This window comes from Gallus gallus, chromosome 5, assembly GCF_016699485.2.
Source record: "Gallus gallus isolate bGalGal1 chromosome 5, bGalGal1.mat.broiler.GRCg7b, whole genome shotgun sequence".
Classification (NCBI taxonomy): domain Eukaryota; kingdom Metazoa; phylum Chordata; class Aves; order Galliformes; family Phasianidae; genus Gallus; species Gallus gallus.
Window position 1 is genome coordinate 37,619,980 of NC_052536.1, and position 11,181 is coordinate 37,631,160.

General features: G+C 65.6%; 1 protein-coding gene across 2 annotated transcripts; it reads right to left on the reverse strand.

Moving 5' to 3' along the window:
- Positions 1-1,581: 1,581 nt before the first annotated feature.
- On the reverse strand, positions 1,582-6,496 carry PGF (placental growth factor). Of its 2 annotated transcripts, none has more exons than XM_040701858.2 (7): positions 6,348-6,496; positions 6,194-6,233; positions 5,539-5,735; positions 4,261-4,352; positions 3,022-3,051; positions 2,917-2,936; positions 1,582-2,180 (listed from the first exon to the last, which is right to left on the reverse strand). In XM_040701858.2, exons 1-7 carry the CDS (start codon positions 6,411-6,413, stop codon positions 2,116-2,118), a joined length of 510 nt encoding a protein of 169 aa, XP_040557792.1. In that variant the 5' UTR covers positions 6,414-6,496; the 3' UTR covers positions 1,582-2,115. The 2 variants fall into 2 exon arrangements, with proteins under 2 accessions (XP_040557792.1, XP_015143183.2); XM_015287697.4 differs by having other exon boundaries at positions 2,874-2,936.
- Between the last annotated feature and the right edge of the window lie 4,685 nt (positions 6,497-11,181).

The window sequence follows — 11,181 nt, forward strand, 5'->3', positions numbered from 1 at the left end:
GGGCCGGGTGCGCGCGGAGCTCTGCGGCGCCGGAGTCCGAAGGTCCTCTCGGCGGCGACCCGCGAGCCGGCGAAAGCCTCAGACCTCCGGAAGCTGCCGCCGTCAACCCGCGGGAGGATCGTGCGCGGCTCCGGGGGACGCGGGGAGCATCCCGGCACGCCGGGACGGGATCCTCTCTCGCCGCGACAGCAACAGCCCACAGCACGCGCTCGCGCAGCCCCGCTGCAGCCCGCTCCCAGCCGACCCTCCCTCCGCAGCCCGGCCTAAAGGGCCTCCTTAAACAAACCTTTGCTCCGCAGCGCCCGGAGCTCCCGCGGGCCTGGGGCGCCGATAGCGCCGCGGGGTCCCTCTGCTCCCCCGGGGCGCCGCCGGCTACGGAGCGCACGGCCCGACCCCGCCTCACCCGCGGGGATAAGGTACGGCCCGGCACGGGCGAGGTGGGGACACGGCCTCCTCGCACCGAGGGGAGCCCGGCCAGCAGCAGGGCAAGGGAAACGCTGGGCTGCTGCGTATATTGCAGTGCTCCGGGTTTTTAACCCCAATAAGCATACCTGACAGGCTTTAAAATTAATTAACGGTCTTGTTTTTACATAGTTTCCTTCTCGAAGGTCATAATATCACCGCGGTGAAAGTTTTACTGTTACAAACAATGCGGGCCATCAGGGCCATCCCTCAGCACTGCCCGCAGCTCCTGCTGCTCACAGCACCTCCGGCCCCGCAGCACAGCAAGCTGCCCACACCACGACCCCCACCTAACGCCGTCAGACCCGGGAGGGGGGCTGCCCCAAACCCCCCACCCACGCTGCAGCCCTCCCTGGTTACCCCGCACGGGATAAGCCACATCTCTCCTCAGCTGAGGGCAGCAGCTGAGCCATCACACAGCTGTTCCAGGTCTGCAGAAATACACCCCAGCCGTGGCTTGTTTGGGGGCTGCCCGAAGCTGAGTGAGCTCCGGAGTCAGCCTCACAGTCATGAAGAGGGCGGTTGAGTCCAGGGCTGGGCCTTGGAACCTCTATGCCATCAGTTCCATGTTTTGTCCTTACGGTCTGTGTGCCACAGAAGAGCACAGAATGCACATAGCAGCCAGATCCAGCACTGGGGGTGGAATGAAGGAGGGCCGGGGGCAGTGCTTGGGGTAAGCAGGAACCGGGGTGTGGGCTGTGCGTGGGCCTGGCTGAGCTGCAGTGCAACCACGGCCTCAGGAAAGTGCCCCCAGCCCCTTCTACACTACTGGGCCAAGCAGAAAATGAGTGCCTGTAGCTCCCCAGCCAGGGGACAACAGTTCCCCACCCATCCTGGGGTGATCCCAGTAACAGATGGTACCACTGTGCAGGCTGAATGGAGGACATTTCCAGGATAGGAAAGCCCCTGGGCAGCTTGCCTCCAGCATCAGCCCCACCAAGGCCAAGGGACAGCAAGATGGGACCAGGCCTCAACAAAACAGAGGGAGTTGGAGGAGGGCACGCCAGGGATGGGATGAGTGCTGCAAGAGCTGGGACCGCCAGCCTGCCTCCCGTCTGGGCACCAGCAGGGAAGGGCCTTCCAGCTGCTGCAAATGAGAGGAGCACTCACCCACCCAGCTCTTGGGTCCACCCCAGCTTTTATTCAGAAGGGCAAGGCTGGAATGTGGCTGTGGGTACAGGAAGGTTCTGTAGCACCCCAATTCCTCCCCGTGCCTACCAGAAGGGCTTGCCAAGCTCCCCTCCCCCCGAGACACCCTTTTGGGCTGCACCATGCCCAGATTGAGACCCATCCCAGCTGCGCTCCCTCCCCTCTGCCTGCGGGACACAATAGTTATGTGGTTCCAGCCCTGCTCACCCCCACTCCACACTGTGCCCAGCTCCAGCAGCATGCCCACAGCTCTGTTCCTCGCAGCCCCAGGATGCCCTCCAGCAACAGTTTGCAGCTCCGGCTCCTCATCCGCCCTTCTGGGTCCTTCAGTCCTGCTGCAACCGGTGCAGATGGGGCAAGAGAGTCCTTGATCCAGGATACGCTCCCACCCAGGCCAAGCATGAATCTCGTTGGCTCCTTCCTGCCGCAGTCCTGCTCCCCAGCGCCGTCACTCCAAGGGGCTCAGCACCACACGTCCCCTCCCTGGGCAGAAGTGCCATAGGCTCAAGCTCCGGAGGCAGGAGCGAGGCCAGGGGCAGAGCGGAGGCTACCTGCGTGGTGCGCCACATCTGCAAGGGGAGCACAGCACAGTGTGAGCACCACCCGGCTCTGCAGTACCAGAATCACCTCCTGCCCCTCAGCCCTCCCCATGCCCAGCCCCAACACCAAGCTGTGGGAAGAGACCACGAGAAATGGGGCTTCGTGGCAAGGAGAGGGGTGTGGGGCTGTAGGTGCTGGCAGAGCACTGAGCAGCAGCACAGAGAGGGGTCTAAACAGCAGCAAAGTGCCAGCATCAGGCTCATCCCCAGGAAATGCCTGCTCTGCAGCACCAGCAGACTGTTTGTGAGAGTCAGCAGGACACAGCGAGGGTAAGGACAGGAGTAACCCAAACAGCAGCTCGCCAAGGACTGCAGTAAGGACGCGGCTGGCAGCAGGACGAGGCTGGAACTGGAAATTCATGGATCAAGAACTCAGCACGGGCTGTGCAGGCAGTATAGCCATATGCAACCAAGTCACCGCTCCATCCACCCATCCCCGCCGTGGGTGGGACCAGCCAGCCTCAAGCGTCCCTGCCAGAGGCCTACTGTCCACGGATTGGTGTGTGGCCGATCTCCCAGCCCCACATTGTCCCCTCTGTCCTGCTCCTTCCTACATTTGTTCCGCTCTACTCACAGCACCAAAGACCTAACAGCTGACCGCAGCTGATCCTTGCCAAGAAGCGAACCCAGAAGGCACCACCCATGCCTGCCCTGCTCACTTACAGCTCGCAGTCTTTACGTCTCTTCTTGTCTTGTCTTCTCTTACCTCGGCCCTTGAGTCTCCTCCTTCAAAAGCAAAGCAGCAAAGAGAGGCTGACATGTGGGCACTGAGCCCGCGGCCCCAGCAGCGGCGCGCCCCAATGCCACTTACCTGCCCGGCCTCACCAGGTCCTGCCGCGGCCTGTGGGGAGAGCGGGGTGGTTATGGGGCAGCACCAGCTGGGAGCTGCTGGGGGGCTGCCAAAGCACCCCAGCGTCCTTAAAACAGACTCAATGACTCCTTCCCACTTTTCAGCCCCTCACTGACCACAGTAGATAGGGGGTCAGCAGGCTCGGTGACACCCCTGGGCTTCAGCAGTAGTTAGCTGACACCAGCCACAGCATCCGTGGCTCACACATCCCCTATATGAGCCACGGCTAGGCTCCATGCACTGCATTTACACTGAACTTAAGAAGGAGAGCAATGTAAAAGTGCTGAAGGGTGCTCGATGAGAAGACAAAAGGCCGTGCAGGTGCAAGACAGTCCTGAAGCCAGAATGCACACTTGTGAGTGCTGCCCCAGGAATCACCCCACGCAGGGAAACCACAACAGGCTCAGGAAATTCCCTCACGGAACGCAGCTGGAAGCAGGGGGAAGTCACACACGTGCCTCTTCCCGCTCCTTACGTATCCACTGACACAGCTCCAGAGCCAGCACGGGGCAGGACAGCCCCTGGGCCCGCTCTAACATCACCTCCTGCACCGCTGCGGGGGAATCCTCGCACAGGATCCTTACGCTCTGCTGGACAAGGTTCGTGCTGCCCAGCAGGACACGCCTCCCACTTTTTGCAACACTCTGCTGCTGAAGCCAAAGGGCAGTGGCCCACTGCAGTTAACTTTGTGCCAAGCTGACAGGTGGTGTTGAGCATCTGTCCCAGGTCAGTGCTGCGTGCCCTTGCCAGATTGGTGCCATGCATTTAAGCTCAGATGTAAACCCCAAATCCCCGTCCTAGGATCAGGCAGCCTGCCTGAAATGCAGATGCAAGGCCCAGCCTTTTGGCCTACGTTCACACTCATTTGTGCCAAGTCACAGAGCATCCTCCCAAGCCTTGGGTGCACTGCTCCAGAGCTGCCTTACCCTGTGCTCAGAGCAGCACCCAGGGCCGTGCCAAGACAGGTGAGGGGATGGGGGCACAGGCACCCCAACTCACCGAGTGCTCGGTGCCTGACTGGAGCTCACCACACCCCTGGGCTGCAGGGAACGTGCTGCAGAGACACAGCGCAGCTTGGGGCCGTGAGCTCCAGCAAAACCCAGCGCAGCTGAGATGGGAAAGGCCCCAGCGTGTCCCCTTGCCCCCTGGAGGGGTGCCAGGTGGGCTGGCAGGGCCTCAGCAGCACAGAGTGAGCCCTACCTGCACTCGCACTGCTTGTGCTCGGTGAACGACATCTCCACGTACGGTGCCTCCACGTAGGGTGCCTCCCCGTTGGGCTTTATCTTCACAAGCTGAAAGGAGCAAAGGTTACTTCCCAGCCCACAGTCGAGGCACCATTTCTCCACCTCCACTCAGTGCAGGACAACGACCTCCCCAGCACCTCGGCCGGGCCCACTCCTCAGCAGGAGGGCCTCCGCCCCCATAGGCAGCAACCCCAGCTGGGCTGTGGCTCTGGAGGCTCTCTAACACCTCCTTGTGCCTTCGGGGCTGCATTAAGTCTCCCGCCGGGATTTCCCAGCCTTAGAACAGATATTCCGTCTCTGCCTTTACAAAGACCTTTCACACATTTGACCACTTAGTGCACCTTCCTTCTCTGAAGGGCATCTCTCCCAGCCCACTTTTCCAGGCCGTTCCCACTGCTGCCACTCCTCCCACCGCACTGCAGCCCACACAATGCTGCCTCCTGTCCTGGGGGTGCAGGATTTGCCCTGTCGCGTGTCAGCCTGCGCAGCAGCCAGGGGGCAGCCACACACTCGGGGGCTTCCCCGGGAGTGTTCAGCCGTGCTGCGACCCACACCGACCCTGTGCACTGCAGCCGGATGGCTCCTGTGTCGGGAAGGGCGCAGGTCACCACCTCTTAGTCGTCTCAAACTTTTGCTCTAATCAAGATCTTTTTTATGATGATGATTTTGGTTTTTGGCAGCTCCCCTCCTGCCTTCTGATGCGCTTCCAACCCCCGCAGGCTCTCCAGTCCCTCACCCCCAGCGGGGCGGCAGCACACCGACCACCGGCAGTGCGGCGCTGGTGCTGCAGAGCGAGGACGCGAGCCGCCCCGCTCGCCGTGAACGCAGCCACGGCCCCTCGTGCTCACCCTGCCCGTCCCACGTCTGCTGCCGGCACCGCTGCGCGCATCTCCCGGCACACGGGAGCTGCCACGCTGCTGGCGCTTCCCCGCCATCCCCGCTGGCAGGATGGCAAGCCGCAGGGACGCCCCGGCCCCGCGGGGACGCGGAAAGGTGGCGGCAGCAGCTCTTGTTATGGACCGCGCACTGAGGACGGGGCAGGGAAGGGGAGAGAGAGGTCTGTGCCGCCAGAGGTCTCACCCGACCTCCCGGACGAGCGCACAGAACGGGGGTAGGTACCCCTCCGGCCGGGCACTCGTGCGGGTCTCCTGCAGCACCGCGAGGATGGGAGGCCGCGAGTGCAAAGCTTTCCGGGAGCCCACCGCCACCCCCGGCCCCACGGGGCGGTGCTCACCTGCACGGTGACCGTGCCGGTCTGCACGGGGACGCAGCGGAGCCCCTCATCACCGCAGCAGCCCCCGCAGCGCTGCAGGGAGACGCAGGAGGGCCTGAAGATGTACTCCACCTCGTTGGGGAACTCGGTAATGATATCCACTAGCTGCTCCCGAGGCCGGCAGAAGCTACGGTTCCAGATCTCCTTAAAGGTCAGGACTGCAAGAGACCGGGGGGCTCTAAGGGGTGCCCCGGGGAAGAGGGGTCCCCAGCCGAGCCCTGCAGCGCTGTCCCCATCGCGGGGAGGGATGCGGAGGATCCCCCGGTGCCCCCATAGTATCCGCCGCTGCGCTGCTGCGGACCTCGCGCAGCCACCCGTCGCCCCGGGGCTCCGTCCCCGCCTGCCGCCTCCCCGCCCCGCTCTGCCGGCCGTCAGGGAGCAGGGGCGCAGCCCGGGGTCCAGGCGAGCTGCCGCCCGCTTCCCCGCCGGTTCCCCCCGGTTTCGGCCCGGAGGTTCCGCTCCCTCGGGGCGGAGCCGCGCCGCGCCGTCCCGTAGCATCGCTCGGAGGCGCAGTACCGGCCCCAGGGCGCCGCCGCGGGCCGCGGGGCTGAGAGACGGCGAGCCCGGCGCCGGGAAACCGCCCGGAGCCCCGCACCGCCGCCCGCTGCCGACTCACCGGGCGCCTCCGCGCTGGCCGTCCCCCGCGCCTCCGGGGCCTGCAGGGAGGGAAAGGCGGGCGTTGTAGGGGCGGCACGGAGGGACCGCCGCCCCCCGGCCCCTGGCGGCGGCCCCGCTCCGACCCCCCCCCGCTCTTCCCTCCCGGTTCTCACCGGGGCGGGCGGCGCTCCCAGCGCCCCGGCCAGCAGCAGCCGCAGGAAGGCTCCGAGCAGCCGCATCGCCGCCCCGACCCCGACTCAGTGCCGCCGCCTCCGCCCCGTCGCCCCCCACATGCCAGCCCGCTCCGTCGCCGCCGGGCCATGAGAGCGCGTCCCGCTCCGCCGCCCCTATTTCACCGCCGCTGTCCCGCTCCGCCCCCGCCCGCCTCGGCCCCCGCCCCGGCCCGCTCCGGCCGCGGGGAGGAGCAGGTGCCCGGCCCCGGGGGGCGCGGGAACGGCCGCGTCCCCGGTGCGACGGGGCTGCCCACCTCCCCGCTGCCGGAGCCCGGGAGCGATCCCGGTTCTGCCCGGCACGGAGGTCCTTCCGACGCGCGGAGGACGGGCAGGCGCGGGGCGGCGGGGAGCAGCCCGGTGGCCGCGGAGGGGCTCCGTGCAGGGGGCCGGGGGCGGCCGGGCCAAACCCCGCCGCCGAGGTTAAAGCCGGAGGAGCTCCGTGGCCTTTTCTGTGCTATTTTTAAGCCCCGGTGGCCAGGAAAGCTGCGGCTGCCGGAGGTGGGAGGGAGCAGATGCCAGCGGGGAACACGATCCCCGTGGGCCGCGGGTCTTTGGTAAAGGATGGGCTCTGTGTCCCGGCCGGGCCTCGTATCCTCGCTTCGTGGGGGGCAGCGGGGCTGCGGGAGCTCCCGGCCTTCCTCCACGCGGGGTCCGTCCTTGCTCCGCCGCGGCACGTCCCGGCCCCACGTGTTCTGTCCCCGAGACACGGAGCCGTGCGGGCGGCGGCGGCTCGGGTGCCAGCGGGCGCCGGGCTCCAGCCGGACCCCCCTGCGTGCCGGTACCACTGAGCGCACGAGGAAGGTGCCGTGGAGATAAGCGCGCAGAGAGGCCGCGGGGCCGGGCGCGCTGCAATCCGTCGCTCAGCAGCACAGCAGCTGCTCGGGGCCACCTCAGAGGCGCTCGGCGCCCTCTGGAGCTCCCGTGCCCTTACGGGAGCGGGATCCACCCCCGTGCGGTGCCCTCTGCCCGTGCTGCCCCCCGCTGCCCTACGGCACCTCTGGGCCCGGGGCACCCCGCCGCCCCGTGGATGGCTTTGGGACGGGGGCGAAGCAAGCGCTTCCCCCCCTGCCACGTGCAGGAGCTGCCGCCGTCTGGAGGGCGGAGCGGTGTTATTGCGGAGGTCGGCACCACACGGGGCCTCCGGGGCTGCCCGCCCGTCCTTGCGGGAAGGTCTCCCGGGGCCACCCCTCAGACACAAGGCCGCACCGGTGCTGGAGCAAAGGGCTCTCCCTGGGGCCGTGCGGCTGGAAGGGGGGGACGGACCGGCCCTTCGCCGTGAGGGCAATCCTGTTCCTGTCCTGAAGCTATTTCCTCAGAGGCCTGGGGCAGAGTTTACATTCCTGGGGTGAGCATCCCCTTTCTGGGCAGCACGGAGCAGAGACAGGGATGGGAAAATGATATTTGGACGCCGCTAAGCTGTGACCGGCAACATCCTCCTGCAAGCAGCGAGCATCCAGCAGGGCCCGGCCACGGGACGGGGCTTGGGGGCAGTGCTATAACTGCACCCTGATATCCGCCACACAACCTCCCTGGGGCTCCAGATCCACAGACCTTAGGAACAGAGCTCAGCGGCTGGCTGGGGGCTCACGGGGACGTTTCCTGACAGAGTTAAGAGCTCTGTCTCCAATATGTCACAGCACACCCGTGCCACCTCCCTGCTCTGTGAGTAGAGCTTCACCCCGCTGCGCTCAGCCTTCCTTGCCACAGCCCCGTGCTGGGATCAACATCCCCCATGGGAGTCTTTGCCCCTGTAAAATCTCACCTTTGGCATCTCGGGTGAAAACAGCCCAAACAAACATCTCCCAGCCGTCTCCCGGCCCTCCTGCGTCACCTACTGAGCCCTCAGAAAACACCCTGGAAACCTCAGCTCCATATTTTTGTGCAGCAGCTATTTCTGGCCCCGCCGTGGGTCAGACCGGAGCCCCGCGTGGTGCAGTGCCTGAGCGGCCTCAGCCGGCGGCAGTGAACCCCACCACCACGGGACCCCCGTGGCCACACGTCACAAGGATGTGACACACTGTGCTCCTCGGGCCTCATCCCAGAGCGCCCCCGGATTGCCAGCATTTCTCCCGAGGGAACACGCCTGCAGACACCTGGGCCCCGCAGCAGTCCCCAGAGCTCGGCCAGGTCTGGCCTCCTGTGCCTGGCCGCGGGCAGCCCCGTGGTTTCTCCTCCCAGCCCAGGTGCGCAGGGGATGTGTGTGCCGAGCAGCAGGCTGACAATAGGGGGAAATGGGCCGTGCTGCGCACCCCGAACATTGTGGCTGTTGTTGCTGCCCGAAGCAGGCGGAAGCGGCTGCCCTTAGTCAGCCCCGGCTGCACGTGGCAGGAACTCTGCTATTTATTTTGGTTCCTCGGGATGGACCTGGCCTCCCCAGGGACCCGTGGCCTCTGTAGGGCTGACGAGGCCGCAGACACCTGACGGCTGCCCCGTGCTGGCAGAACGGTAGGGCTCAGCACGCACACTGCCCGTGGCGCTGGGCTTTGGGCTGGCTATGGGGAAACCAGGGCCGCCCCAGAGCGCGTGCCCCACGAGGGCAATCCCAGCAGTGCAGCCACACCCCACCGATATCCCACCGGCGCTTTAAGGGGCGACGCCATCAGTGAGCAGCAATCTGACGCAGCAAGACCCGCGTCCCAGGGCTCTGAGCCGGTGGGCAGGCACTGCTCAGCTCAGCATCTCACGCCAAGCGTGAGCCTCGATCGGCACTGAGGCCAAGCCCCATTCCCACAGAGGCGAAGCTGTGGGCAAGGCGATGCCAGCAGCAGGGAGACTTAACGCCAGCTGGCCGCCTCCCAGCCCGGCCGTGACGTGGCAGCACCAGGGCAGCGCATGGCAGCCGGTGGGGAAGTCACGGAGAGCACATCGTGCTGGCCGGCTGGCGGGGACGCACAGGGACACGGTGTTTGCAGGAGCAGGGTGAGGCTTAGGGAGATGAACCGCAGCACCAAGCATACGTGGGTGCCTACAGGTAAGCGCTGCCTCAGCAGCTTCCCAGGCCGAGCCTCCGTGGGGTGCGTGGTCGCCGTGCCCAGGCGGCAGCCCCCTGTGCCAGGCTGCTGAGAGCCCCCACGCAGCCCCCGTCCTGCACGCCCCGCAGCTGTGTGGGAGCAGCCCCCCAGGAGAACAGGGCTGAATGAGAGCTGGAGGTGACTTTCCGCTAGAGAACAAAGCTCTTTCTGTGTACATCTCCCCTCAGGACACACCATGCAGGCTCCATCAGCCCTGGGATGAAGGTAGTGGGAGTCTAACGGGAGGAGCGGCGCACGTGCTGGCCTTGCTGCGTGCCTCTGCCCGCCACCTCCCGGCACAGCCGGCTTCGGGCAGGGGCTGCCAGGCATCCTCTCCTGCCAAACGAATGCGATCCACGCCCAGCCCGGAGCTTCTGGCTGCTTATCATGTGGATGCAGTTCTCCTGCTTTTAGCTGTCATAATATTGACACAAAGCAAAATAATAGTGACGGCAAGCCCCTGTCTGGCTCTGGAAGGCAAACACGCAAGGAGAGGGGGAGCAGCGAGCTCGCTATTGTGCAGAGCGGGCGGCAGCCCCGGCTGCTCCCAACCTCTGCTCACAGCACCGGCGCAGCGGTGGGACGCGGGGATGGCGTGCGCGGGCTCTGCACTCGGCTCACCCCGACAGCAGCGAACGTGTGCATCGGCAGGGCTTCGTCCCCGAGCCCTTCCCAGAGCGTGGGTGGAGGGGTGGCTCATCTCTCTCTTTCCCTGAAACCTGGCAGCCGCTGAATAGCTCGCATCACCCGCGGCAGACAATGAGTAAAGCGAGCCCGGCAGCCAGCTGCAGCGCGAGGAGCGCGTGAGCAGAGGAACTGCGCAGAGCTGGCCGGTGACCAGGAAGCAGCCCAGACTGCTGGTGTCACGGACCCTCGGTGACCACAAAGCAGCGAGGATGCACTTTGTCTCCCCCGAAGGGCCCGGCTTCCTGGAGCAGCGGTGGCGATGCCAGGTTTGCTCGGGGACTCCCCTGAGCTCATCCTGGAGGGATGCACGTCGGCAAAGCCCGGCACCGCTTCCTCCCCGGCCCAGCCAGCCTGCTGCGTGCCCTCTGAGCAGGGATGGGACCCAGCCGCCACCTGCACGGTGCCAGCCAGTTTTCTGACCTGCTCTCTTTAGCGCTGAGCGACACCGATGCCTTTTCTGGCTACAAAGGCCCAACGTGCTGGTTGTGGTGCATCCTCTGACCATCCCCGCAGCATGCTCCCTCAGCCCTCTCCCGAGCTTGTTTTCCTACATGACAGCCGGCTTCCCACACTTCCCTCTCTCTTCCTGACCAGCCTGGCCTTTGAACCTGGAGCCTCCAGCTGCCGGCATCCCAAGCAGGGACCAGGAATGGTGGCAGAGTAACAAGCTGGCGAGCGGGGCTCCCTGCCCAGAACAGGCACTGCAGTGCCAGCTTCCCGTGCCTCTCTCTTGACCCCGGGGTCACAACACAGCCCGCACAGCCCACTGGGGGCACGAGCGTGGGCTGCTTCCACAACGAAGTCTAGAAAAACCCTGTGACTTCCCAGCCTCGGCCTCTATTTTAAGGCTCTGAAAAGGAGGGGGGCAAGTGGCAGACGTGCTGGCAGAAGAGATGATCCTGGGACCGGATTCGGAACCGCCTACTTGTTTCCCTGAGGGATCGAGGACTGTGTCAGCATTGCCGGCCCTGTCTGTGGGCACCATCTGATGCGAGGGTGGGCCGTCAGCTCTTTGCCAGGCGGAAGCTGGTGCATATGCATGCGAGCAGCTGAGCAGCGATCTGTACCCAGCCCTT

Bases quoted from the DNA above. Each gene is read 5' to 3' on its own strand.
- PGF (XM_040701858.2), bottom strand. From the start codon at position 6,413: ATGCGGCTGCTCGGAGCCTTCCTGCGGCTGCTGCTGGCCGGGGCGCTG. The intron at 5,736-6,193 runs GTGAGTCGGCAG...GGTCTCTTGCAG, and splicing joins GGCCAGCGCGGAGGCGCCCG to TCCTGACCTTTAAGGAGATC. The intron at 2,937-3,021 runs GTAAGTGGCATT...TTGCTTTTGAAG, and splicing joins GACCTGGTGAGGCCGGGCAG to GAGGAGACTCAAGGGCCGAG.